General features: G+C 47.7%; 8 protein-coding genes across 8 annotated transcripts in view; 3 read left to right on the forward strand and 5 right to left on the reverse strand.

Moving 5' to 3' along the window:
- Positions 1–203: 203 nt before the first annotated feature.
- On the reverse strand, positions 204–1,022 carry Pmar_PMAR017723 (conserved hypothetical protein). Its single transcript, XM_002776803.1, has 4 exons — positions 910–1,022; positions 691–860; positions 465–639; positions 204–417 (listed from the first exon to the last, which is right to left on the reverse strand). The coding sequence occupies exons 1-4, from the start codon at positions 991–993 to the stop codon at positions 295–297; spliced, it is 552 nt and encodes a 183-aa protein (XP_002776849.1). The 5' UTR covers positions 994–1,022; the 3' UTR covers positions 204–294.
- Positions 1,023–1,573: 551 nt separating this feature from the next.
- Pmar_PMAR017724 (conserved hypothetical protein) lies at positions 1,574–2,441 on the reverse strand (the record flags this gene model as incomplete). The annotated part of the gene is made up of 4 exons (XM_002776804.1): positions 1,574–1,657; positions 1,706–1,883; positions 2,120–2,295; positions 2,349–2,441. 4 exons carry the CDS (start codon positions 2,439–2,441, stop codon positions 1,574–1,576), a joined length of 531 nt encoding a protein of 176 aa, XP_002776850.1.
- Positions 2,442–4,636: 2,195 nt separating this feature from the next.
- Positions 4,637–9,033, forward strand: Pmar_PMAR017725 (copine, putative; the record flags this gene model as incomplete). The annotated part of the gene is made up of 17 exons (XM_002776805.1): positions 4,637–4,733; positions 4,778–4,851; positions 5,734–5,826; positions 6,203–6,284; positions 6,335–6,388; positions 6,437–6,516; positions 6,558–6,675; positions 6,802–6,896; positions 6,997–7,065; positions 7,160–7,228; positions 7,285–7,391; positions 7,441–7,498; positions 7,886–7,936; positions 8,474–8,521; positions 8,662–8,745; positions 8,822–8,879; positions 8,921–9,033. The coding sequence occupies 17 exons, from the start codon at positions 4,637–4,639 to the stop codon at positions 9,031–9,033; spliced, it is 1,350 nt and encodes a 449-aa protein (XP_002776851.1).
- A 697-nt stretch (positions 9,034–9,730) lies between these two features.
- On the forward strand, positions 9,731–13,016 carry Pmar_PMAR017726 (hypothetical protein; the record flags this gene model as incomplete). Its single annotated transcript, XM_002776806.1, has 16 exons — positions 9,731–9,766; positions 9,813–9,898; positions 10,056–10,123; positions 10,179–10,257; positions 10,466–10,632; positions 10,794–10,867; positions 10,912–10,967; positions 11,014–11,127; positions 11,441–11,567; positions 11,617–11,875; positions 11,928–12,019; positions 12,203–12,286; positions 12,330–12,451; positions 12,501–12,614; positions 12,662–12,797; positions 12,840–13,016. 16 exons carry the CDS (start codon positions 9,731–9,733, stop codon positions 13,014–13,016), a joined length of 1,791 nt encoding a protein of 596 aa, XP_002776852.1.
- A 2,046-nt stretch (positions 13,017–15,062) lies between these two features.
- On the forward strand, positions 15,063–15,484 carry Pmar_PMAR017727 (hypothetical protein; the record flags this gene model as incomplete). The annotated part of the gene is made up of 2 exons (XM_002776807.1): positions 15,063–15,233; positions 15,365–15,484. The coding sequence occupies 2 exons, from the start codon at positions 15,063–15,065 to the stop codon at positions 15,482–15,484; spliced, it is 291 nt and encodes a 96-aa protein (XP_002776853.1).
- Positions 15,485–17,672: 2,188 nt separating this feature from the next.
- On the reverse strand, positions 17,673–22,309 carry Pmar_PMAR017728 (conserved hypothetical protein). Its single transcript, XM_002776808.1, has 17 exons — positions 22,254–22,309; positions 21,937–22,018; positions 21,704–21,894; positions 21,540–21,620; positions 21,254–21,378; positions 21,091–21,197; positions 20,751–20,794; positions 20,249–20,352; positions 20,021–20,132; positions 19,732–19,842; positions 19,633–19,686; positions 19,323–19,442; positions 19,184–19,269; positions 18,422–19,076; positions 18,206–18,372; positions 17,988–18,163; positions 17,673–17,925 (listed from the first exon to the last, which is right to left on the reverse strand). The coding sequence occupies exons 2-17, from the start codon at positions 21,956–21,958 to the stop codon at positions 17,717–17,719; spliced, it is 2,364 nt and encodes a 787-aa protein (XP_002776854.1). The 5' UTR covers positions 21,959–22,018; positions 22,254–22,309; the 3' UTR covers positions 17,673–17,716.
- A 417-nt stretch (positions 22,310–22,726) lies between these two features.
- Pmar_PMAR017729 (hypothetical protein) lies at positions 22,727–26,699 on the reverse strand (the record flags this gene model as incomplete). Its single annotated transcript, XM_002776809.1, has 10 exons — positions 22,727–24,141; positions 24,187–24,325; positions 24,373–24,526; positions 24,573–24,706; positions 25,179–25,229; positions 25,291–25,703; positions 26,043–26,050; positions 26,094–26,212; positions 26,350–26,386; positions 26,563–26,699. 10 exons carry the CDS (start codon positions 26,697–26,699, stop codon positions 22,727–22,729), a joined length of 2,607 nt encoding a protein of 868 aa, XP_002776855.1.
- Positions 26,700–27,289: 590 nt separating this feature from the next.
- The window catches only part of Pmar_PMAR017730 (hypothetical protein), a gene marked incomplete at both ends in the record, with an annotated part of 2,544 nt that continues 2,118 nt past the window's right edge, over positions 27,290–27,715 (reverse strand). The window contains 3 exons of the mRNA XM_002776810.1: positions 27,290–27,364; positions 27,412–27,482; positions 27,555–27,654. Coding sequence (XP_002776856.1) covers positions 27,290–27,364; positions 27,412–27,482; positions 27,555–27,654 — 246 coding nt within the window. The remainder of the gene's footprint in view (positions 27,365–27,411; positions 27,483–27,554; positions 27,655–27,715) is intronic.

Here is a 27,715-nt window from a genome sequence, read left to right on the forward strand (position 1 = left end):
CATCGAAACTGCTACTCCAAATTTTCGTCACTATATGTGATTTCCTTATTCACTGAATCGGTGGCCTTAACCGCGAAAATAATTACTGGAAAATGGGCTCATCCACAGACCCCACAACTATCGCCATCATGAGAACCATAAACCTCCCAACCCTGCTGGACGCCCCCCTCCCTTGCATTGAAGACGACCCAACACACAATTATGCATAATCAAACTGAGTGGTAAGTGTTTTCGAAAGGAAGAGACAATTAATCAACTTAGTAGGAGATGAGTATACAATATCGTTGGAAGTCTTTATTCCTTCTTATCGCCCTTCCTGCTCTCCTTTTGTCGCAGACCAGCCTTCTCCAGTTCCTTTTGAGTTAGCAGTACAAGCTCATCATCTAAGTCGGGATTGTAGCCAGCACGGAACATCACCTACAACAACGATCGCTCCCCCCTCCCCTACACTGATAGAGACCTACCTGTAGCCATACGAAGAAGACGGCAGCGTGTATGGATTGGAAAAAGTTGTCAACAAGTGCGGGTCTGCGACGCTCTAGGAAACCATGACCGATGAATTGCAGTATCCAGGCCGTAGTGAAGAGAGCCCACGCTTGTGGAGTGTATCTTAGCGGTACGAAGGCAGAGAATAAGTACCTATGAAGAATAAGTATCGTCAGCTCTAAATCGATCGAGATAGGAGCTCACATGACCATCATTATGGGGGTATAAAGCAGCGCTGCTGGTAGATCCATGTAAAGGAAACTCAACACATAGAAGGCATGGACGAGGGTGGCCAGAGTGATTTTCCCATAGAGTGCTGGAGTATAACTTCTTAACAAGAATAAGGATGTCGAGTATATGAGGGGAACACATACCTGACAAGAATTGGGTATCATTGAAAAGGAGCACTGTAGAGAGACAGACCATGTGGATGGCCTTATTCCACTTATTAGTGTGATAGGCTGCATAGAAGGGGTAGTTCTTTTTAATGTCAAAGTAGGAGGACATTGTCAAGACGGAAAGAAGAAAGTCTGTCTATTTCACAACATCACCGTGGAGTAGCCGATTACGCTCCGCGCACGCCAATCTAATCGATTTTTCCTCGTGGCCCGTCGTGATGTAAGCTCTTGAGTTCAAGGTGCACCCCAAAGCCCCTTTTTGGTGGACGAAGCCCCAGTGTTAAGTGTAGCTCGACCTCTCTAACGGTCGGCGCTCGGACCCTCGGATGTATCGACGTGCTCTTACGATTAAGCCTTCTTTAGCTACTCGATTGACTGAATCGCGAAGGAGCACACAGGAACATCCAGTTCTGTGCGGCATGTTGAAAATCATAATATCGTTACGCGAAATCCAAAGATCTTAATCTATGCGTAACTGCTCCTACTACAGGAGGTAAGCGACAATAAGATTGCTATTAAACAAGTGGTAAGTGTTCACCGACCAAGACATGATCGAACTCACGGGAGAAGATAAGACTATCAATTGACAATAGTTCAAAGCCAAAGAGTTTACGAGAACTATATAAATATTCGATCTCCAGCGATAATGTGCCGACACTAGAGCCTGAATGCTGTCTTATATCGAATCTTTATTGGTCCTTCTTCTCCTCTGCAGCTACTAAGCAGTCTATTTCCCTGTGTAAATGCTGCTTATAGCCGAATTGGAATATCAACTGAAATAACAACCAATACCTCCACTAACCTACCATGTTATGACTTACATCTAGCCAAACGAAGAACAATGCGCCGTGGAAGCCTTGAACGAGGAATGGTCCGAATGGTGGAGTCTTACGCTCGAGGTATGCATGAGATAGTAATAGTGCTACCCAACAGCAGACCAACACACCAGCCACCAACATCCACTCCTCTCCATGGAGCATATAAACTGCTACATAGTACCTGAGTGATGACCAAGTGGCGCCAAATTCCCCTCGGATAAACGCTTTCCATGCTGAGCATGGAGACACAGACTTACAGGCGTACTAATTTTCGGCAAAATTCAAGGCAGAGCGTATGTGTTCCTGATAGTCACAGAATCGGCATTCACTACAATGCCACCACCAGGCTTCGAACCGAAGACCATTGAAATATTATCCGATCAGCTAACCAGTCAACCAGTCCTCCCATAATATTACATCAGCCCCATAAATGGCATGAATAAAATACCAGCGGGGATCTCGATGAAGAGGTAACTTATCATGTAAACCATATTCATCACGACAGCGAAATTAACAGACCCATTGCCACCCAATGCTGGTAGGAAGTGGTTGGCAAAAAATAATAGACAAATATAGTGGACCGGCTCAACAATCTGAATACGAAACAAACAGTACTAGCCAACAACCATGAGGAACAACTACTCACCAAATGAACGATCCTGTTCAGTGGAGTCCTATGGTACTTAGCGAAGGCGACGAAGTCCTTACGGACATCGAAGTAGTCATTTATTGATTGCATGTCTTTAAGAGGAAACTGCAATCAACACAACGGAAAGGGACACGTTCACATCCTCCGACTGAGGCTATTGTTAGCGTTGCCTGCGAGCTGATCGTTCCGAGTTATCCTTCAGATCAATAAAGAACAAGTCGTGATATAGTTCAGCACCACAATGGGAACTTAACACAAAGCTTATATAATCAACACCACTGAACAGTGACAATACATGAGGACATACACAGAAGGATCACCGAGACATAGTGCGACTCAGCCGAGCACCTGATAGTAGCGAAAGAAGGTTGATGTCGGCCAACAATGCCTCGCAATCAAAGGCATCAATGCTTACTCAAAGGTACAGTGGACTTCTTAGACTCCGTCTTACAAATTGGCAGCTCTCCTTTTCCAGCAGTATCACCGTCAAGTTGTATGGGCCCACCAATTGACTGCAGAGCTCGAATAACTTGCCTTTTTTTCCGCACCGTGGACACCAGCGGAGCTTTCCGATGATGCTCCCGCATGCCACTTTCCTCACCAAATTTACGAAACTTCAGTGTGTAAACGGCGGACGGGTTGACCTCGCAATTGGTTTGAGGGTAGCAAGTTCCATCCAGTCCTCTGAATGCATGTGCGTGTACTCCTTGAGCTAACTTCGCAGCCTCCCGTTTGGCCACGTGGCTCCAGTCACCCCATCCACGTCTCACTCGAGCCCCAAATACCAGGCCTTGCTGCTCGTAAGGATGATGAACAGGGGATGACTCCACACCAGACGGATATAGAGATGCGATGGAGGTCTCATGGAAACTGGAACGGATCACATCGGTCACGAAGTTACCTACAACTTACTTCTGCGAACTGCGGAAGCCTCGACCGTTGTTGACCGGCAGAAATATCGAACAAGGCCTTCCTTGTCTATCCCGGGCTCCAAGTGGATACCCGAAGGCCTCGAGGAAGCATGAATCCGCTCCGAGCATTCCACTACTGCTAGTTCGACTAACAACAGCACACATCGGCGTGAGAATTCAGAAGAGACCCACTCGCTGCCTAGGAGCTTCAACTTGTGTATCTGGTCGTGTCTATGGACTGCATGAGCCGAGTGAGCGGCTGTTCTCCGCACAGTGTGTTGACCCCAAGCGGTGATGTTGGAGTCCAGGTTCCATCGGTCCCCTGGGGCCTGCCATGAACAGCACGTCGGTCGAGGTTGGACTCCCTCCCGCTAGGCAAGATCTGGTCCGATATCCTACCTGTTTGACGGGATTGTTGGAAGATAGGTCATTCATAAGACCTCCGGAGGAAGCATAATCGGTTGTGAGACCGAATGATGCTGACAGTGTACCACATCCCTTCGACATCGGGAAAAGGAAGGGTTGACTGGAAAAACTGGAAAAATCTCGCACGCCTACACAGCGCAAGATACTTAGCGCTCGCCAGAAGAAATAAAATGAGTGAGTCATGACATTGGATTATATCATGATAATCCATGATACCACCACACCTGAGGCAATCCGACGGGGCGGCTATGCCACAGCCGCGTGATACGCCTTAGTATGATCGACTTCTCCGGGTGGGGCGACCATGCCACAACCCCAAGATATGCCCTCGTGCGGTCGATTCCTCCGGGAGGGGCAGCTATGCCACTACTCTAGAGATACGTTCTAGTACAATAAATTCGGTCAGAGGCAGCTCTAATTTCGGCGAGTCGCGGAAATACTTGCGCGCTATTAGGATCGATTCCGCCGAGTGGAATCCGGTCGAGGGCAGGTCTTTATAGAGACACTTGCAGTCCACACGGAGCATTCACACCTGGTTATAGGCTGTAACCAGCTATAACATTATAGCTCATGGGAATCAGCTAATACTAGGATCATTCGGCTGCCGAGTGTTGAAGTGTGTGGCTAACGGGATGGATGTTCTACACGGTGCGAAGTTATGCATCACGCTGAATAGTATTTCCACTCAAACTCACGAACTCAGTATAGGCATACAGTACTCTTCACACCACACCGGTTAATGGGGTGTCTACATCCATCGTATATATCCTATCGAGCGAACATAAGAGGCGACAACAGTGAAGTCCGACAGGCAGTAGCGCATGCTGTTAGACAGGGGAGTATACAATCATCAGGCCTAGGTGACAGAACGCCCCAGGCTTCCACCCATATTTCAAACTTACACACCACGGATTTCCGGAGGAAAATGGTCGTCCCTTAGTTACTAGAATGGAACTCAAAATAGCTTGCAGTGGATTACAAAAACGGTCGTACTGTCGCGTGAAGGTCTACCAAAAAGCTGGAGCAGAGAAATATAGGCTCGTGGGTGAGAAGTATTGGCGGTTCATCTGAAAAGATGGTTACTCTTAGGAAAAACAGAGATTGTCCCTGATACGCAGAACCCCACCTTCGCTCAAGGCATCTTCCTCGACTTTCTCTTCGAAGTGCAGCAAAAAGTTCGCTTTGAAGTGTATGCTTTGTATGCTTTCTCATTGGTGACTGAATTCCGAAAGATACCACGTGTCTCCAGAAACCGGTACATCGAATGAAAGTGACTTTCTCGGGCTTACTGAAATGTACCTCGCTGAGATAGTAACCAGCTCAAGGGGAGTGGTCACACGAGATATGGAACACCCTACAAAATCAACCACAAATGGTAGTCAATTTGTCAAGCATGTGACCAACATGGGAGAATCAGGCAAGATAAGTATCATCGCTGAGGAAGTCCAGGCGTCAAAACGGACTGTGAAATTCTGTATGCGATGGTGAGTCCAAGAAGTCCAAGGAGTCCACGAACTGAGAGTCTCATTGTTCAGTACTGGCTTACGAAGTCGAGGATACTTCTTGAAGTCCTGCTATTACATAGTGGTCTCACGCACAATGCCGACAGCTGAGGTATAGTAGTGGATGAAGAGTATATCACGTATGGAGGTAGCCTTCAAGTAGGCACGGACAGGAGCGTCCCTGCCTCTTGTGTATAGATCCGAGGATGTTGAAAATAGTTCAGAGCCTAGTAAGCCTCCTCACTCTTTTCTGCGACATGCCGTGCTCCCCGATATGCTCTTCCTTGTTTGCCTACTATTCTTACCAATTCTTATGGAACGAATCATCCAAACTGCAGAAGCTCGTATGACGCTATACTGTAGTCTCTCGCAAGTGACGCATCGATACACAGCTCATACTCTCTCGTCTTCATGATCATGACTTCCCTCTAGGCTTCGCTGCAGCAGACTTGTCCATAGAGAGTCTTTGCCGCGGCGACTCCTCTCGGGAGATAGTGAGTGCCGCTACAGAGGCCGTTAGACGACAACTACTGTCCCCTCTAGTTGTTCCAAGTGATAGATCAGAAGAGATCTGGAAATGTTGTTGGCTCTGGATCGTGTGTCCTTGCTGACCTTGAGTCCGCCTCACAAAAAAAGGTAAATATCCCGAATTCTTGCGTGACCTTGACGTCTCTGGTGAAATCGATCCCATAGTGTCCGCCGGCAACACCTTCCCTTCACCCAACATCTTCCAGGTTCCTGTTGTAATAAAGCTACAGCGATCGGGATATAAAATCGTTGAGGCGGGATTGATCATACTAGAAGATGTTGGTAAGTTTGGAGGCTGAGCATCTTAGTCAATCCTAAGTCAGCTCAGTATTACTCGATTATTCTCGTCGCGGCAGTTCTTGTTGAGCTCGTCTCTCAGAGTTCTTCCAACACGTGTCTTTTATGGAATACATAGAAGGCGGTTTGGAGATCAACCTCATCGTAACTAGCATTAAGGCATCTTGTGCCATCGTAGGCTCCTTAGGTTGCGTTAGACTTTACATTATCCAACGGCGACCCCAACCGTCCCGAGTCGTTACATTACTATGATCCACGAAGCGCCAACGGTCGGGAATACTTTTTAATTAACTGATTTATTCTGATTCATCCTCAACAGATTACGCGATGGCAATCAGATCTGTGGGAGAAATACTCGAACACTACGATCGCGGTAGGTGCACTGAGGGCTCTTGCGATGGTCCACATCCCTCAACTGCAGATAAGAAGTATCCTGTCTACGGTTTTGGTGCCAAACTACCGCCGGACTATACCCATACAAGCCACCTGTTTGCATGCAATGTGAAAGTGTAGCCAATGAGCAACGGCATTCCCTTTGTTAGGGAAATTACTTCCGCCCAGAAGTGGTCGGCGTTGATGGAATCCTTGACGCCTACCGCAAGGCTCTCAAGGTGGTCCACTTACATGGCCCGACCATGTTCTCTGAGGTGAATGAAACGAGTATACGCATCAGAAATTACAGCTCTGTAGACGATACAGTTGGCATCGAACTGGGCCAGGCAGTACAGTGTTGAGAGAAGTGACGAACAGAGGTAAACTTCATGCGATGATGAGAGACAACTACAGACCAGCGTGCGAGATATGCTGTACGTAGGTATTTCGTATTATTGATCATCACAGACGGAGTCATTGTGGACCTCCAAGCTTCTATCAATGCGATTGTAGACATATGTTGACTCGAGCGTTCTATGGGCTTGTCGTGACACCTCTCTTGCCAACTGATATCTATTGACATCTCCTTCCCTATACTAGTCTTATCAGGTTGACGCATCGAAGGCGCCACTATCAATTATCATTGTTGGAGTCGGTGATCAGGACTTAGGCTTGATGGTCAGTTCTCCCTCTCTCCAGTGGGAGGCTGCCTCGGTTTGACTTCTTATCTTGACCAGATGAGGTCGAGTGAACCTCAGCAGTAGCCTTTTAGGACGTACTCGACGCTGACGATCACCCCCTAGTGTCATCATTCGATCATTCAACTATGGACAGAGACATTGTGCGTACTCAGACTCTGAGGCTCAGAGTGTCTGTGACCATTACAGCGCCCTTAAGGTGCAATTTGTACCTTTCAACGAGTTCAAAGACAAGCCGTACACTGAGCTCGCCATGGCCACACTCGATGAGATACCACGAGAAATAGTGAACTACTACTACAAAAAGTAGGAGGAAATCGTGAGATCACTGCAACCCACGCAGAGTCACTGACAGTCTGTCAGACATGGAGTTCCTCCGCGGCCTCGGCGAGATGCTGTTGACGGTCTCGACGGTGAGTATAGGGAGACTTTCGCGTGTGCAGCATATGCCTTCCAGAACCCCTCAATAGTGATCTCTTCGAAACACCAGAATGCATAGAACGACAGAAACGTCGGTGTTTGAGAGTTCTACGCGAAGTACCAGTTCAATGCCAACTGCTCTTCGAGAAGACTCTTCGCAGTGTGGGTTGGACACGGATGAAGCAACCCGATTGATTGAAGATTCGTTGCCATGTATCGATGATGAGTACCTCGAGGTATGTATTTGGCATGAAGAAATGTAGACTGTCCTCACACTAATGATCATTTTCCCTAAAAATGGTGGAAACTGGGTAAACACCATTGATTACCGCATTTCTCTAACTTCCCAGCCGGAACGAGGACGGATTTGCCATTTATAGGCGTTGGCCGCACGCGCTTCTGAGGACAACATAGGCGGTCCCTTCGAACGGGTGAGTCACTCTTTCCGAGGTGGAATATTCTTCAGAGCTACAATTTTTCTGTGAAATGCTTCAAGCAAAATTCAGCATTGTTTTGACGTAGAAGAAGAGTTACCATCTAAGTCAACAGAGGAGCATATATCGCTCGCTCTCTCGATCCTACACTCTTGGAAGGCACGCCCTTCACTAAGTTTCTTCTGAAATCAAAACAATACAATGTGGTTCTTGCTCACGGAATATCTCTGTTCGGGTTGGCACATAGTCTCTGCTCCACTTGCAGGCCCTTTCGTCGACATTTAAGAATAAATCATATAGAACATGTGAGCACTCATCATCTTCAAATCAATTGGCGTGCCGCCGTGTCTCAGCCGCCGTACCGAAGGTGTCTTCCGCTCGTGTTTCAACACGAGAAAAACTGTCCGTACATGAAATGGCCGGTGGTTCCTGGGGACAAGACAACAACATGAAGTCGGCGCCCGAGAACGGGTGTTCTCACATCAGTTAGTATCAAATGGAGTTCACTGAGCGGAGAGGTTCTCTGAATTGCAGTTTCTGAATCACTTGGGCCCAAAGCCACGGAAGGCGTTCCATCGAAAGGTGTGCACACGGTAGACTGCCTAGTGTGTTTCTCGCTGGTGTCAGTTGTGACTACTGAGTAGTCACAACTGACGTTCAACTGGGAGGTTTCACGACCCCACCCATTGAAAGTGCTTGGCCCCAGCTACGCACGTGCTTAGGTGGTAGGAGGAGTCGGCGCCGGCACAGCAATCATCGACGGAGATCTGATCCGAGACGCTCCCGCTCCCGTGTGGATAAGGACAGTAGTCACACTCTTCCTGGTCTGGACGAAGTGAGGAGAAATCGTTCGAGCGATTGGCTACTTATGATTTTGCTCAGGAATCAGGCATGTGTAAGGTGTGCTTCGAGAATACTACTAACACTACTCTACTACCATGTGAGTTTAACCTGAACTATGTAGACATCTTTTTTGTTCAGGCAAACACCAATGCATGTGCTTCGACTGTGCTACTGGCGTCAGAGACAGCAGCGGCAAGTGTCCATTGTGTCGTCAGGACATCGACGCTGTTATCGAGGCTATACACTCTTGATCATTCTTGCCGTGCCCTATATTTCTCTCCACGTTACCCACACGTGTTGCCTATTGTATGTGCGTCTCGGTAGAGTAATGACTGAACGCAAGGCGTCAGCGTGTTGCTTGTTAATCAGTCTCCGATTCAGCACGTGTGGTTTAGCTTGTGTAATGTCACAGCCTGCTTTGTGCGTGCATCATCCATACCGGGTCGAGATGGGATCAGTTGGAGCAACGTTGCAACGACCGGGGGGAAAGACCACCGGATCTGAGTTCTTGTGTGTTTTTTTCGAGGAAATCCCCTATGGAAGAGCTGTTTGATAAAGCTCGAGAATGTTTTGTGCAAACGAACATGAAACAGACCTTCATGGTCACGCTCCGCGAGACAGTTGATCATCGACTGTTGATGTGATGACGTTGGCATGCCGCTCAGTTGCCTCATTCGATAACAAAACCACGTCAGGCGTGCTAGGCAAGGTGGCCGAAACCCATCGGAATTCTCTCATGATTGTGAAAGGGGCCAGCGGCGAGAGTTGGAGAGACCCATTACTCAAGGGCGGGCCTTTCGTTCGATCAGATGGGCACTAGTGGTGTGTAACACAACTTCAAAGGGAGGACACTTTTTCCGCAGCAGCCTGTAGATTTCTTTGCTGCCGCTGGGGACTAGCTCGCACGGCTCAGATGGAAACTATGATAGCAGTTGTTTCGAGTTCACCATGGAATACCATGAGAGCAAAGCTGAGCAGTTACAGGTGAGCACATCTTCGGATCACTGCGATTATTCTTATCTTCACATAGGAACACGATATGGTCCCTATCGACGATACTCAATTCGAGGAAAATGAACAAGTTGTTGCTAACAGGGCAGAGCCCGAAGCCACTAGGTAAAGGTCTCTCCGCCCAATGCTCACTCAGCTGCCATCAATACAAGTTATATGAACTCGTGAAAACCAATGCCCAGTCTAATACAACTCATCGAACCCCGGGAGCACAATCGGGAGATGGTATAGACGTCGTAAATCAGGATGGCCTCCATTTCAGGCAGTCTATGGACCAAGATAATAGCAGTGAACCGAGTGGGACCCAGTCGGAAGGTCAGAGGCTGCTCAGTAGGCCGTTAGGTCGGGCAGTCCTCCGAGTCTATCTAGACTGATTATATCTCAGTTCAAGACTCAAACTCATCTGAACCTGAAGACAGGATCTGTCACCTACCTCACTTCATAGACAGATTACTACTAGAACAGTAGGACAGTCCGGAACAAGAGGATCATTCTGATTTAACTACAAGATTACGCATAGGGGGTCGTGTAGGTATCTTGAACGTGAGTTCCTCGTTCGGCTACCCTTCATGGTATGGTTGCCCATACTGCTCATATTAGTAACTATGGAGTATCCCACTGGGATAATGTAAACATGTCGAATGAGCCATCTGGATCATTCGGAGATCTCAGGTTTGAAATTCACAGCAATCTCCGTAATCATCTAGGCCTGGACGATGTGGCCGAGGCGACTACCTCGGACACTATATACAGCTTCCTAACAGACACCTTCATACCAGGCATGAGCGGGATGAATCCCGCCGACGATGAGTTTGTAAATAGCACCATGACTGATGATGGTAAGGCGCTGGTCGTCCTGTGCTCGATCTTCATCACTTGTATCGTCGCTGATTCATCATCATCATCATCGTACTCTTACTATCGGAGACCAGGGGATACTTCACTGTGAATCATGGCTGAGCGGGATGGGATTTTTCTTGGAAATTCCCATCTTTGTCAGGGTTCATCGAACTGAGCCAGAAGAAACCATACCGTCAAGCGACTGCCCTCGTGACATACCCTATACTCTACATAGTGGGACGACTTCCTAGTGCCTGACCAATGATTGAGCTGTCCAGGTTCGCGGCCCGGATTCGACAGGCAAGTGCAGTGATCTTGGGGAATTCGGTCAAGCGTAGGAGTACAACCCTGTACTCTCGTAAAGATTGGCCTCCGTATAGGTATCAAAATTTCTTCCGAACATTCTATTACTGCCACCTGCTGCCGATGAGCCCAGTTGGAAATACATCGTCACAGTCTACTTCAAATTCAACAGAGAATAGCACTGCTACAGGGTAGCAAAAACCCGATCAGCCTCGGTCTGCCCTTGCCATGTACAGCTTCCAATGCGGCGACGATCCGAGCTCCCTTCCGGACTTGCTCCGGTGTTTCGATAAGAGTTCCGATACTGGTAGACCTCAACGATCCTCGAAGGATCATCCTTCTGCATAGCTATGCGTCCGGTTAGACAGTCTGCCAGCCTACCAGTCGAGTTGGCCAGTACAGAATCATATAGCTCGCGTGATGGTGAAGTCGGGGGTCACCAGGCAGGCAGCCGTTGATGTGGTGAGGTTCTTCCCACCTTTGGTAATCTAATATGTAACGCAGTCAGGCGCCTACGGTAGATCGGATTGCCTTCTACAAGGACAATAACTGGATCGACGGCTCGGCCTCGGCAGTGGGTACTCTGACCACCTTCTATACACCCGTGGCTGACATCTACACCTTCGTCTCTGTAAAACAAAGTTCTTCTGCCTGAGTCGTGTCGATGCCCAACAGTGCAGGTGTTCTACGAGATAAGCGCAGTGGGCCACATTGAAGGCTCTGTGTACCTCAATTCGTTCAAGGATGTCAGCCCTGTTGGTAACGATCTATCACCTGCCACCCCTAGTTTGCCACTGTCGGATCTGTGGTCAGCATTCTGGTTGGTCGGTATGCTCTTGGCCATCGGACTCACACTAGTCCAGACCGGAATAGACATGTTCCGGGCCTTCCATCCAGGCCACCTTGCCAGGGGAGTCGGAATGAAGGAGTACCTCCTTGGTGAGCACAAGGACTGAGCTGCCTGAGCTCTCCTGACTCGTTAATCTAACAGGAATGCATGCCGTCCACCTAGGGATCCCAGGCCATTCGAACGAATCTACCAACAAGGATGGCGGCGGCCCTATAGCCGCTGAAGAGTTCGCTGTAGGGCTACACACCTTGCAGGAACAGCACTCCCTTTTAGAGCTCCGCAAATGATGAATACCATGCTGCGCTGCGCAAGAGGAAGAAAAACCTCAGGGCTTCAGCGGTAGGCGCTTCCCCAGGCTCGTTACTAATCATTCATTTCTTGAGGCAGCACCAACTCGTCCGATCGTTTCCAATCAGATCTTCGAGTCCCTGTGTGACCTTTTCGTCTTGTCGACCTTGATCCTCAAGCTAGCCGCCTACTTGCCGTCAGTGGGATTGACCGTACCGACTGTGAGATGCCGGGCGTCTCGTATCGATTTGTTAGGTACCATCCTTTCTGGGTACGCTAGAGTTCTCCAAGGTTGCTCTTAGTCTCCTTAGTTGGGATCCCCACACAGAGACCGCCCAGTATCTGGCCGACCTGCACCGAGCATCACAAATCGAGACGTAGATTGACAGAAGAAAGATATTTGGTGATGTCGTTAGTTTCCATCAGATTAGCCGACAGCCTTCGTACACTGACAATGGTCACTCTATGTGTCTGCTGTAGCCGTTTCGTCTTCTTTCTGGCTACTCATCCAAGAGTAGCTATCCTTGCCGAGACTGTCAGGTCTGGACACCACTTGATGTGTTCAAGCTTAACCATATCCCTGTCAGGATTGGCTCCGATGATATGTTTCATTTCTTCATTCTCTTCGCCACACTCTACTCCCTCCTCGCTTTCCTGGCTCGTTGGGTCTTCGGTGACTCCCTGGCTCAGTTCAAGAGCTTTAACGCTGCACTTTACACGCAGGTGAGTCACCCTTGCGGCATGTTTAAGGCGACAACCCTTCAGTTCCAAATGCTGATAGGGGAGTGGCCGTTTGACGACTTTGATGGTTACGAGAACCAAGGCGTGATGATCTTTTATATGATCTTATTCGGAATAGTCATGTTCTTCATGGTTCTCAACTTTTTCCTCGCTATTGTGGTGGACAGTTTTGAATCGACCAAACAAGAGATAGAAGAGTGAGTAAGGCATGCCAGGGTGACCCTTGGCTGATCCACCAGCTTTCTGGCTCGCCATTGGTACATATCAATCAAGGCTTGTTCGAGGCTCCCATAGGAATTACCTTCTTGACAGCATTCGAATGAGGTTCCCTATATTATCAATCAGGCTGTAGCTATTGAAACGATAACAGCGGTTCGGGTGTGGCCCTCCCTCGTAGTGGCAAAGTGAAGTGGAGTCTCCACTGTAGACCCGAACGCATGGTCCGCTACACTGGGCTGGATCAGAATGCCACTCAGCATAGGCATCGCGATCTGAATGCTAGCGTTGAATTATTGTTCAATAGTGTCAGAAGGCATACAGTGGCTGGAGGCCTACTGCTAGATACAAAGTGGAGGGTTCTCTATTCTCCGATGTATGGCACCTGATGGTTCAATTCGTTATGAGGCAGGTGGGCTCAAGCAAATGATTCATTAACGAACCAACACCGGGCTCGCAGATGAGGCAATGGCCGTCTCGGGCAATTTTCGTCGAAAAACTTTCCAAATACCGCGAAGATGCTGCGAGACAAGTAAAACTCCTGTTTCCCTGAGGAGTTCATCACCGCCTTGCAATTAGACTGGTGCTGCCCTCCCAGATGAGAGCGGAATAGTGGTACAGACCAGTGAAACCAAAAAGGTATCCCTAGAGAAGTTTAAAACGTAGGGCACCCCATGGGTCAACTTTAAAGATGGACAAGTCACCCCGCGATAGGTATTTCGACTCGCCTGCAGAGAGGGAGGGGGTCGAAAGTATGTTTCATTACTATCACGACCACTTCGCACAGGAGCCGGAGGACTTTCTCCATCCACTGTTCGGCCGATCACAGAGTGTTAAAATACAGATGGCCTCAGCGGTAAAGCTGGGCATCCTTATCAGGGAGCACAGATCTCGCTACCAGGTCCAGGATATAGGCTCACTCGTGAGCAGCATAGCAGTTGAGACAGATCAGTTCATGACCGAGATCCGAGATCGGGTTGCCATGATGTCGCAGAAAAGTGAGCGTCTACTGATCATCCTGGGGGTCTATTGTGGCCAGGCGCTGATATGGTTCGAGAGGTCACTAAGGAGAAACTGGAGAAGGCGAGATTGAAAGCAGACTTAGCAGTTGCAAACAAGAAACTGCTATATGTGAGTTTCTCTGGATGACGTTCGTGCGCTGTGAGCCAGTAAGCTCAGTTGGAACAAGAAAATGGACAACTCCGCAAACGGTTGGATATCATCACTTCAGAGAGCGCAACAGCGGGTACTCCCTCTACCAGCGTTGTTTATTGTTGCAGTCTCAACTTAGATGATATAAATGAAATCGTCGACCCCATCGAGCGGAAACTGGCTCTTCTCGATTTCGTTATTAAAGCTGTCAACAAACAGCGTGCTCTGTTCGCATCCAGAGTGGCAGGAAATGTAAGCTCATAGCTAGTCCGTAACTATCACTGACTGTATGCCCGTGAGAGCTAAATGCATTTAGGTCGCCTTTTTTTCCTGCAGTTACCCCTGCCGAAGCATACGTTGGAGTCGATCTCGACCGGGATGACCTTTGGAGTGATCTCCATACCACACATCCATCACATTTAGCTGGTTGGGCTCAGGTCCCCCATCCTGACCAAGCACTTCCTCCAGCGCTACCGCCGAGTGTGGCAGCAAAGAGGCATCAGAAGGCACTTCTGAGGGCAACCAGGAGGAGCCCACGGCACATTAGGCCTCAGGGAAAGGCCACCTTGTCACGGAAGAGACTAGTGAGCACTTTGAAACAAGTGGAAACCACTAGATCCCATTCAGCTACCCGCTCGCGCTCGAACAGCATCACCGACCAAGTCCAGTAGGGCGGCATCCGACCCGGCCGTTTCGTCGCCGGAGTGAGACAAAGGACCCCTGCATTCGGCCAGTTGCACTGGTCCCGTTTGATATGTTCTGTTAGAGCCAGGGAGGAGCCTATCAGGACTGGACAGGAAGGAGATCCTCCGGAACCATTATCAAGGAGCCCCACTCTCACACGAGCCCCTACAGAAGTGAGGCATGATGTGCACGAAAATGGCGACACCAGTATTGTATAGGAAGCACTTGGACCATCAGAAGATCCATCTCATGATGAGGGTGGAAATAACGCCGAAGAAGGGCCTTTTCGATATCACATACAGCGGCGAGACGGCCATTACGACTATGATCCTCAACGCCGTCCTTCCGGCTTTGCAGAGTGAGGGAGTATTCTGTAAGGGGATTAGTGGTACCCTTCAGACGGACCACCAGTAGTGAAGAATCCAAGAAAGATGATGCCCCCAATGAAATCGTAAACTTTCGCTGTTTGACGGTCACGAGCCGTCTGTATATTGTAGGCTCGAGTGACTGGGGAGGACGCTCTTCGTCAAGACAGCATCCTGGACCCCGGGGCGCTCGGCAGTGAGGTTTCCTTGAACGCCGAGGGCTATCATCTACTGATGCAACAAGTAGGTTAAGTAGACTACGGCTCAGAACCATATCAATATCAGATTTACCGTTTCCATTGTACTGAGTTCCAACTCCTCATCTTCATGGACCGGTTGGCTCAAAGCATGGATCTCGAGATTGTTGATCATGATGCAGCTCATGATGCTGTAGCACTACGAAATGTTGAGTATTATTCCGAACGCCCTACAGGTTTCCGACCTTCTCACGAACATGAGAGAGCCCATAGAGAGGGAAGCCAGTCGGGGCTTCGCGCGACTGCGCGATCTAGTGATCGACGCTGCATGGACTCAGCGGAGACAGAGAGCGTTTTTATAGACACTTGTTTGCTGAGTTCCAATGGGGTTCGTCGCGGCTCGTCGTGGAATAGATCCACTCTGCGACTCCCGAGAATGGGTCCTTTCAGTCTGAGACTTCTACTGCTCATCACATGCCCGGCATTATCTGTTCAACCAACGACCTTATCAAAGAGCTGGACAACTTCATCTGGCTGCATCGGCTAAGTGATGCTTTCGACCAACTACTCCGTTACTCTTATCCTGCGCACCTCTCCCACAAGTTCGTGCGTGATTTTCGCTACATCTCGACGCACGTCACCTCTTACGAGATGAATGAAGGGTTACTGATGGCGAAACTGAGAGAGCGGGGGTATCCTCCCCAGCAATGGACGCCTCCCTTCGTGGGAGTCCTCGGATGGTTGCTGAACATTTCCGAGAAAGACCGCTTCGCAGCATTGTCAGAACTCAGTGTTGGTCACACTGAAATCCTTATAACCGAATTCTGCAGAAAGGAAAGGCTTGACGACCACATCTCTGCCCGTCTCCGACACGAGATAGCTTACGACGCCGTTCCCCACGATATCTACAGAGCCATCAAGGACAAGTCAGTCCAGCCTGAAATCATACAAACTCCGGTTGTGGATCACTCTAACGGCGCAAGAGAAGAGACGGTTGATTGCAATGCGTCAGAACAGCAGAGACTGGAAGGTCCTCGCCGATCAGTATTATTGAAACCGCGAACTACTGGTATATCTAAACCCATTCGTTGTAGTTCGCATAAGGGAGAAGAGAGGAAGTCAGAGACATCCTTCAGCAAACAGACACGTGCTCTGGCTCCACATGGCAAAGAGCAGGAGCATCGTAGGCCATCCTCGCGCACAGGAGTTGAAGCTCGTGTGAGTGCCGATAGAGAGAGACGCACCCCAGTCCAGGTTAAGTCTGAGAGCTCCGACCGCACCCCCCAGCGCGCATGGTGGCAGCAGTATGATCCATTGTGAGCTGGTATACAAGCATTCATATTTTGTTCATTTTGTGTGATTCATCTAGTAGATGCGTCTTGAGGGATCCGTTCCTCTTATCTGTAGAGCAAAGACGCTTCCCCATGATATGTTTTTTTGGTAAGTAGAATTTTTCTAGTGAACTTCCTGTTGACTTTGGCAGTGACATCATCCGGGACAGACGGCCATGATGAAAGATGACACCAATCAAGATTGAATCGCGTCAATGATAGTGAGACCCCCTATCGATCGTGTTGAATTTCGATGCTTGCTCGACATTCCCATTAAGTTGGGGATGAAGTCTTGCCGAGTGATGGCCTTCATCATCCCAGGAATATGAGAACCCCTCCGCCGCATTCAAAACTATCCAAGTTCACCCTTTCGTTCCGCCAAGTTCACGGATTTCCCCTCCATGTAGTTCATTCGTGGTTGCATTTGCGATGCGCCTCATTCAACCGTAGGTGAAAGCCAGTCGGAGAGCTTCTGATCACTTCTGTTTGTGCGAATTCCCAAGTGTCGGGCACTCGAGTATTGGCCCGTTTCATGTACATACGTACCGAGTATGCCGGCTTCAGTGAATGACACGAGTTAATTGGTGTCATTGTACGGGCTATTTTTGACCGAGGTCTAGCGAGACGTAATTGTTCACATCTGGTCTAGTCTGTGTTACAAGACCAGCCACGAGGGATCGACCACCTTGCAGTTGCCGAAAGCCACGAAACACGAACCCACTGCCTCTGCCACTGCCTCTCCCAAACTCGCAGGTCAGAGGTTTCGCCCTGTGCATTATAGTCTACGACATTAGTTTCTGGTAGCACTGTGTTCCAGTAACACCTTCCATACAAGCATGGGAGTATACGACCACTAGACAACACCACATCTGCTGAACTTCTCAACTTTCGTGAGGAAAGGTTCACTTGTCAAAATGAAAAGCATCAAGTGGGTCAAATCACACAAAATAATACTGTTAAATACCAGCAATAGTAACTCGTCTCTTTTCGTTCTTCTGTTGTCTACCCCTACCAGGTCGTTGGTCTATAGCAGCGTTCTCTGACGAGGAAGACCTGCCAACTTTGGGCACTGCTAACAAGCCTCTTTCCGAGTCCTCATCGTCGTCATCTGACTCAGCCGAGTGGGTTATTGTCGGAGCCACTGTAGAGCAGTAGTACGTGTTACCTTGAGATAACATAAAGTTTATGTTTATGTCATAAACGCTACAAGACAGTAGTGAACCTTACTGCTGTAGTCTCGCAAACGACTATGTTCTCTCTCTCTGTCGACAAAGTAGGTGACCATCATTCCTTTCCCTTTGATTTCCATCAACCCACGACAAGTAAGATCGAACGAGCCTCTCAACTCTCGTGCAGTTTCTGCTGTACAATGTACTCTCATCTCCTCACCATGGGATTCCATCCTGAGCGAAACTCTCCCAATAAAGAGCCCAGATGTTTCTCACCTTGAGGCAGTATTCACACAATCTCCCCAAACATCATAGATGAACTTCTTACGGCCAATCACACCAGCAACACAGTGACCACTATGCATACCAACTCGGATCCTCAAGGGCTTCCCCAAATGATCCACCAAACCACAATCATCAACTATGCCTGGGTCTTCCAACACCTACAAAAAAGACAACCGTCAAGGCAGCCCCCGTGACGACAAGGCTCACTTCTATCATCCGGAGGCCCATCCTAGCAGCCGCTTGAGCATGCATAGGATTAGGGTTAGGGAGACCCGCCGCCGCCATATACGCATCTCCAATCGTTTTGATCTTCTCCAACCCACAGTCTTCGGCCATGTCATCAAAGAGTGTAAAGAGCTCATTCAAGAGCTGTACCAACTCCTCAGGGGTGATGTGCGAACCAATAGTAGTAAAACCAACAACGTCAGAGAACAATATCGATACAGACGAATACGCTTCAGCAAAACCAACAGTCATTTGATAGTTCAACCGCTGCGACGAAGTAATTGCAGATCCCCTGTCATAATCACGCTGCGCGAGCTGCTCTTCTTGTCGTAGCAAATCGTCCTGGTTTTCTTTCAACTGCCGAATGATCGACCCCGGCAACACATTAGAGAGCAATCGTTCAGATCGATCGGACTCCGTGGCCAAGGTGAGTGAGAGAACATAGTCCTTACGGCAGAGGGACTCGTACATATACTGCACTGTGGCTATGAGAGCCACCGAACCGACAAACAATAACAAGTCCGGCGCGGGCGAGTCGAAGAGAACAGTGTTGATCGCAGGACTCTCCACAGCTATCCATCGTAGGGATAAAATGCAAATAAAGAAATATATCGCCAGAACGATAACATGGACGAATCTGAAAACAAATAGTACAAAGGAGCTTCGCTCCGCTCGAATTATCATAATTCTTCCAACAATAACCTATAACTTCTACTCCAGATGAACAACTAAGTCGAGACTTACCGTAGGTTGAATATACCCGCTATAGCAGCAACGATAACAGCAAAAGTAAGCGGTTCGTGTATTTTCCATGTATAATAGTCCAGGACCTGTTGACAATGATGATGATGATGACGATGCGAAGGGAAGCTTCCTGACTTACCAGAGGCGCGGTATACATCCACACAATTACAGCCGTACCGCAAATTGCACCAAAACCAAGTTGCAACATGAAGTAGTTCTCGAGGAACCACAGTGACGTGCTGAAGAATACCACTTCCATCTGAGAAAAAGGCGGAGCGATGCAAATCAGAATCCTCAAATCGTATAAAACTCACCACTAGTTTTATCAGAGCCGCGAAAATGAGGAGGACCGTCGGTTCCCCTATAAACTGCCTCACAAATGTGATGCTGTAATCTTTATTATTATTCAGTTCGAAATGCAGCCATACATATAGCATAATACACGCTACCGCGAGGAAGCAGTACCAATACGGGTACTTCCGAGCTCGTATAGCAAAGTCGACCTGAATTGGCGAAGGTGTGGTATCATCACACCCTCACCGTCTCACTTGGAACCCCTTCTCTAGTGCTGCATCGTCTGTGTACTCCAACGTAAACCAGTGGGTCGGTTGTCCAAATGTGCTCCACAAGGACTTCAGCTCGAGATTAGTGTATGGGACCTAGTTATCATCATCACCAGCTCAGCAGTGTTGGAGGAATATATATTCACTCTCCTCGGCTGAGCTCAGGAGTTTCCAGAGCTACAATACGAGAATTTACACACGAATCCGCGTAAAAATGTACAAAAACCGACGAAAATTTCCCAAAATTTTCCGCATATTTTCCCACTGCTCTTACCTGACTCCACCTATCAGCCGATCCCACAATCTCCCCACCAAGTAAGAATCGGACTCTCCAGGGCAACAGGCGCTTCACTTTAGCGTAAAAGCCATGAGCTTTCATTCCACCACTGAAAAATACCAACAATAACAACACACGTGAACAACTTGCTATCTTGCATTTCCTCAACGCTTTCACTAATCCGATCCTCAAGAAATGATGATGTGTTTTTATATTCACCCTCACCGTCGTTGCCGAGCATGCCTAGCTTCCTGAATAATTCTGCGACACTTTTGTTTGATATTGCCAATTGACGGTACGCGGGATAAGGTCCTTCTCGCAGGTGCATCCTGAGCAGTTTGTAGCAGTGTTAAGGAGTAGGAATATATGTTCGCTTTCCTCAGCTGCTGAGTTTAGGCGTTTCCTCACTGCATATAGGAGCTCATATACGAACTACAGTTGCAGTGTACAGAAACTCACGAAAATTTTCCAAAATTTCCTCGAAGTTTTCATATTGTCGCCTACACATGTCGTTGACCATAAGCATATTTTTCCAAACTGGTACAGAAACCAATGAAAATTCCCCGAAATTTCCACATTTTCACGAAACTCAATTTTCCACGTATTTTCCTAGGAACACATTCTTCGAACAGTTTCCCATGTGAATGCCATCATCATATTATGAACATCTTTTCCCCATTGTTATCAAACTCTGGGGAAGCTACCTTGTTCCCATAACTCTACTCACCTTCCCACCCATCTGTTGAATTACTGACTCGGAAATCCCCGTACCTGTTATACGATATAATGGAGTTTCACCACCCTAGTGATATGAAAAACACATTTCACGACTACTACAGCACACTGCGAATATCGCGTTTTTCACCAAGTTTTACTCCACTTCACGTAAAACGGGTGAAACTCGAATATCGCGTTTACAATGTAACAATGGCTATGAACATGTGTTGTGATGAAAGCACCCGTTTGAGACTGTGATGATAGCGACAACTTGTTCACTATAATAACACCCATTCGCATATCAGATCGTCGCGTACTGTAAACTAGCACCAACACTTCTTCCCTCCCACCTTTCCTCGCCGCCAACGCGTCGTCCAACAAAGCAGTAGTAGTATTAACTTCCTCTTCATCAGCATCAACGTCATTCGCCTCCTCTGCAAGTGGCAAACATGTATACCTAAACTGGCGAATTTCGTGGCGCGCGGTCAGCGATGATGAGAAGGGAGAACTGACCATAAAACTGCTAAGAATTCCGTAAGGGTGTTCTCGAAAATGTGCTCATCAATGCAGATAGGCTTGACCAGCTGTGGAGGTGCTGGAGATCTCCCGGAGTCTGCCGCTTCAGAGAAAGATCCAACCTGAAATTGTGGTATGAGTGCCGAAATATACGTTCGCTTTCAAAAATTATACAAATTTACACGCATAACGGTAAAAATGTACAGAAATCAACGAAAATTTCTCAAAATTTCCCTATAATTTTCATATTTTCACCAACAAACGCAGTTGACCATATGCCCACCTCCCCATCATCATCATCATCCATGTTGCTGCTATGTGGCCGCGACAAAATACGACCGTCATGAACCCGCACCTCCTCCATCTACAGAGAGTAATGCCGACACGAAGTGATCGGAGTGTACTACTACTACTACTACTACTACTACTACTACTACTACTACTCACCACACGATACATCCTGTCCACTAATAAATAGTGTATTTTCTCGAGATCTCCATCATAGCACAAATCGAGCAAATCATCAACAGTATCATTCACACTGAAAACTTTCAAACAAATGTCTTGCAGGTCCGAACTCATCGCTCGCCGTCGTTGTTGAAGAACTTGGCGTAATACTTCCTCTCCACTTCTCGTCCCTGAAAACGACCGTACATGAGCAACAATTATGTAATACTCACCTAGTGCTGGTGATGACCCCATACGACTGGGTAATATCGGCAGATTGCGGCTGACTACGTCCGTGGGATGTGCCGAACGACTCTACCATAACAACAATAATCAATCATGCATATGATAAACCACGTATGTTGGTGACATTATGGGAATTTTGATAAAATTTTAGCAAATTCTCAGCGATAGTTGCGATTTCCTAACCGAACTCGTATATAAACTCTTCTAATTAGCCAGGAAACTCCTGAGCTCAGCCGAGGAAACCGAGCGTATATTCCTCCAACACAAACAACAACTCGTCTCCGCTCAGGTCCACGCTGCTTACCGATTCCTCTCGACTACTGCTGCCTCTGGCACTAGCCGAGCTACGACGAGTCGAAACGTGACCAGCTTCACCTGAGAGACATCTATACATGAATGATGCACATCGTGCAACACTTCGCTCCGCTGTGCTATAAACGGAAACGTGAAATGCTAGTGATTTTATGACGTGGCTTTTTCTCACGTGCTGAGATCAATACGTACCGACTTCGCAGGACACGAGGCGAATGTAGATAGAGTGATAAGACTCACTTGGTGAGCCTCCTGGTGCCGCAGGACTAGACGATCTTCTTAACCGAGAAGGATCAGTAGTTAGCAATGATGATGATGCTCCTGATGATGGGGGTGGAGGGGTTAGGGAAGTTGTTTGTGTGGATGATTTCCGTCTTGTCTCCATTTCAGACGACATAGTAACTATCAACAACATGCTGTCCTTGCAACGCAATAGACGCTGAATAACAGCAGATAAAAAGGCGGTCAGAAAAATATCCACTTTTTATGTTGTTTCTTATTCACGCCTCTCGCCAGCCTCAACATCTCTTCAGATTGTTCACTCATCTCAGCCGACTTCGCCTGAATACCCGCGAGCTTCTCCTGGTTGTTTGCGATCTGCGCCCGCGCACGCCCAAGAATATCTTTCGTATCTTTCGCCGTTGATCCCACTGAAGTACTATCCTCCATCGAAACTCTCATCGAAACACCATTTTCAGAAGCTGCCTTCGCCCCCATCAGTTTATCCCTAATGTGGCCGAAGGTACTGCTAGCAGTAGCGACCGCCCTACTAGCCGCTCTCTGACTAGCTTCTATCACAGCCCCCTGACGTATCTGCTCCTGCAGCCTCGAAGTGACCTCCATGGTGGACTCCAACACTTCTAATCGAGAGTGATACGCTCGCTGAGCTAGCACGACTTCAGCTTCATCATCCCTCGCCTCGTCAATAGTGAAAATCGAGATACTGACCCTAGACATTTGACTGTAAAACCGCAAGATTCGTCCACCAGTGGTAACCCAAACGAATATAGGATCCTCATCGGGTATTCCTCGACCAACAACCACACCATCTTCACATCGTATCAGTTCAACTACACCCTCCTCATTGGCAACTACTAAACATCGACCGAAACCCGTCCCAGCGTCCTCGACAATTCGAGCCGCCACTATATCGCCTCCCTCACACGCCAAAACTGTCCACTTCTGCGATTCCACCAACCCAAAGCGGCGAACCGTTATCCCAGGGAATTGCGCAACGAGACCATCTACAGTAGCCAGGTCCACTTTAGGAGCCGCATTTGCAATGAGCAAACGTTGGTCGACTTGGACACGCCGACCGCTATCGGTCGTTATGATGAGGTAGTTGCCGATCGCTTGAAGGGCATGAATGAGCTCGTCGGAGTCGTAGACCTTAGATTTCGTGGCGAGTGACAAAACCGAGCCATCATAATAGCCCGCGTAGATGGTACCAACGCTGAGATCAGAACAAAGGGCGGTGATAGGCTTATCGGAGGGTAAAGTGAAAAGGATGGAGACCTGTCGAGCTGAGTAGATGTAACAACGCAGTCCATGCTGACCGCCACATAGGATCACTCCTTCCCATCTGCCGAGGTCCCAGGTTCGAATCTCAGTGGCGGCATCTTTACACAACTTCTTCAACACTTTCTCTGTTGCCACTCCCTTAGGCAACTCACACACCACACTTCGGCTCGTTGACCTCCAAGGACGCATCGAGAGCTCCCGAACGAACCCGAAAACTTCCAGCTGTCCGGTTTTGGCTTCCATCAACGTGATCAACTTTTCGCTCGCCCTGTCAAATTGCGCAGCAACAACTTCATAAGGTTCAGATGAGGTCCGATTGGCAGCTTCTGAATCGGTTGACCGGGCAATTTTCAGGATACCTACAAGTGGTAGCAATCACATCAACAACTACTTCTTCGCCCGACCGGTAGCCGCATCGAAGTGGAACTCGCCGAGTGAGGTCGCCACCGATATGATACCATCCCTCCGGAACATTATATCAAAAACGGTTTCGGCTTCTCGAGGGAAATCGATAGAAGTGCCATTAGGCATTTCCATCCACAACTGAGCAGCCGCAGATGGAGCAATAGCAAGCGAGGATTCGAACCTACGTCGTTCTCTGGATTCACCCAAACTGTCAGCCACGCGTTTGGTTGGAATTCGCAAGCAGCAATACAGCTAGCGCCGTGAAGGGCAGCGTTAATGCCGGCCTTTTGGTCAGTCAACCATCCTCTACTTGACGGGGAGTAGAATCGAACCGGGGACCTTTCGCATGATGAACCGACCATAATCCTACTAGATCACATCTTACTTTTCATTGCCGATCATCCATATTGATCCCTCCTTATTAGAGGCTAAGACCGTGACCATGCCAGCACCCCCACTAGCATTATCCAAAACTAGAGTAGTCAGATAAGGCCGACCAGCGTCACTCGCATCAACTACCTACAAAGGTGAGCAGCGAAATTGAAAAATACCAAACTCAACGAATAAGTTCCATAAGCTTGGCAGTGCGTGCTTGGGGTATAGCCTCACTCTTATTCAATCAAGATGTGTCTGCACACACGCAGGTCCACCGTGGCATCAACCAAAACGAACGGGAAAGACAACTGACTGATTTCAGAATAAAGCACGCTGGAGAATCACTGATTTCCGCTTCGCTTCGCTCAAAATCAGAATCGACTTGATCTGTTTCAGATCATCCAATGAGAGAAAAAGCCACTCAGTTTTCTCATGTGCATGCGTGCGCAGCACTACTCGTTATATCCATTCAGACTGAAAACATGGCATTTGTATTCTACGCACTTTGACAGCTAAATCAATTTTATGCATTAAAAATGACATCTGTGGGTTTCGAACCTGGGTATCCACTCATCGACGAAATTATGCAGCCGAGCAAAGACTCCCTCCTGCTCACTTTAACATTCCCTGTGGAAGTCCCCACTAGGCACATACCCGTCCTGCCAACCTGAGCCAACTTCACCACAGTCGACGTTTGGGAAATCTCTAAAGCGAACAATCTTCCCAACAACAACAACAACAACAACAACAACAACAACAACAACAACAACAACAACAACACCAACACCAACACCAACAACAACAACAATAACAACAACAATAACAACAATAACAACAACAATAACAACAATAACAACAATAACAACAACAACAACAACAATAACAACAACAATAACAACAATAACAACAATAACAACAATAACAGCAATGACAACAATAACAACAATAGCAACAATAACAACAACAACAACAACAACAACAACAACAACAACAACAACAACAACAACAATAACAACAATAACAACAATAACAGCAATGACAACAATAACAACAATAGCAACAATAACAACAACAACAACAACAACAATAATAATATTAACAATAACAACAGCAACAACATCGCCACACAACCCAGATAAACCTACCAACGACTATCGGCTCCGCCAGACCAGTAGAATCTTTCGCGTGCGCAAGATTCCAAACATAAACCACCTAAGCGACCATAGACGGTACCAAATAGAACGATCGGCTTACGTTAGCGACCGAAGCAATGACAACCCCTCTTCCTTCTAGGGCGAGTACTTCATGAACTTCTCCGGGAAAAGGTTGGCCCGGCAAAACCTGCATAACAAAAACTGCTTCGCTCCGCCCAAAATGAACGGCAGATCTCCTACAACATCCAGCTGGTCCGTATAAACCTTCAGGCCACCCCCTCGCAAAGGGAAGGCGACACATCCAAGTTCCCCATCGACTGCTGTACACTGGTAACTGACCAAAATATCGTCACCGCGCCACGAAATTATCAACTCACATCCATTTATCGCATATCCCCACTCGAGCAATGGTGACCTCCTCCCTCATACCATCCCTTCCACCCTTTACCATCACATCCACTCCTGTTGAGGCACCCCCAAGTAAAACTTGAGACCCCTCCTCATCAGACAACACCAACGATGATGACGATGAACTACTCGAACTTCTTCCATCACAGGAAGACGATGACCTGCTTGAAAAGATACCATCACACATCCTATCATCACTCCAACGCACCGCGAAGATTCCGCTACCGCTTCTACTGCAGCTCCTCCCGAGCCGGGGACTTTCCTAAAAGATACCACAATGGAGTTTCACCCTAGTGATATGAAAAAACACCAGCGAAAAACATATTTCCCGACTACTACATACTGTGAATATCGCGTTTTTCACCGAGTTTTACGCCACTTCACGAAAAACGGGTGAAACTCCAACGATTAAATCTATCAAGAAAATTTTCATCTCACCTGGCGAACAACGAGTCGATCCCCTTAGTGTCAACAGTCGGGACCGCAGGACGTTCATCAGCGGTCCGCCGTTTCCTCGCATCAGTAGATGATGCTGCTTTCTTTTTAGCCTTTCGGAAATCCGAAATTAAATCCATTCAAAACTGTGTCAAGCTACAGAGCGCCCCAAAAAAAATATCAAAAAAATCGCGAAAAATACCAAAAAAGCGTCAACTCAGAAAAAAAAATCGTGAAAAAAATCCAAATTTTCCCATCTGAGAAAAAATAACTGGGACCACGCCAAAACCAATAATTTTTCCACCAAGTTTTCCCAAAATTTCCGAAATTTCCCGATCAAACCAATTGAAAAACTCCATAGAAAACACACCCAAGCCCCTCGAAACAGTAAAAATGTATATTTTCATCATCGTTCATTTTTCTCGTGAATAAGTTGCCGCAATAACGGTAATGCTGTTCTCAACGTTTTCTCCGTCGGAAGCCCCACTGCATGCCACCTTATATAACCAAGTCGATCCACCATTAAAACTAAAAAGACGTTCTTGCTGCTGACAAAATCCGACTCTTGCATATGTGTGAACTCACCCACTGGTAGACCTGGATTATATAAATGCAATTTTGGTATCAAATCTCGTCTCCATTTTCCACGATAAACGTAGGTGTTCATCAGCTCATCTCGGCCTTCAACCTGAAATGCCCAAAAATATCTTGAGGTTCAACCACGTAAGATTCAAACCTGGTCCCGTAAAGTCAACTTCGTCAGAGGATGCGTCCTCCTGTTAATCCAACCCTCATGAAAATGCACCTACCAAGCCGACTCTCCGTCACGCGCCACAAAATTATCACCATCACCTGCACCATTTGCGTCGTATCCTCTTTCCCCTCCAAAATCGGCCGCAAATTTTCCTTCCACATTCTAACTCCTGAGTACAGTGACGACAACGGCTGACCTGGGCGAAAAATTCCGGAAAAAAACCAAAAATTTTTCGACTCACCCGAAAATATATGCATAACCGTAATCTTTCCCTCCAGCTTGTTAAACAGCGTACACGGTTTAGCCGTAAAACGCCACGACTGACTCTGAGGCTGGTATATCTACGAAATAACAAAGGTGCGGTATTAACCTCATCCGTACCATAAAATTTATCGATATAAA

This window comes from Perkinsus marinus (genome assembly GCF_000006405.1).
Source record: "Perkinsus marinus ATCC 50983 genomic scaffold scf_1104296953018, whole genome shotgun sequence".
Classification (NCBI taxonomy): Eukaryota; Perkinsozoa; order Perkinsida; family Perkinsidae; genus Perkinsus; species Perkinsus marinus.

What these genes read in the sequence shown, in the direction of transcription:
- Pmar_PMAR017723 (XM_002776803.1), bottom strand. Translation starts at nt 993, where the DNA reads ATGTCCTCCTACTTTGACATTAAAAAGAACTACCCCTTCTATGCAGCC. An exon ending in GGAATAAGGCCATCCACATG is followed by an intron (nt 861 to 909) that starts GTCTGTCTCTCT and finishes AATTCTTGTCAG; the next exon opens with GTATGTGTTCCCCTCATATA. An exon ending in ACCCCCATAATGATGGTCAT is followed by an intron (nt 640 to 690) that starts GTGAGCTCCTAT and finishes TATTCTTCATAG; the next exon opens with GTACTTATTCTCTGCCTTCG.
- Pmar_PMAR017728 (XM_002776808.1), bottom strand. Translation starts at nt 21,958, where the DNA reads ATGGGGTCATCACCAGCACTAG. An exon ending in CGCGTTGGCGGCGAGGAAAG is followed by an intron (nt 20,795 to 21,090) that starts GTGGGAGGGAAG and finishes ATCGTATAACAG; the next exon opens with GTACGGGGATTTCCGAGTCA. An exon ending in GGATGTATACCGCGCCTCTG is followed by an intron (nt 19,270 to 19,322) that starts GTAAGTCAGGAA and finishes CATTGTCAACAG; the next exon opens with GTCCTGGACTATTATACATG.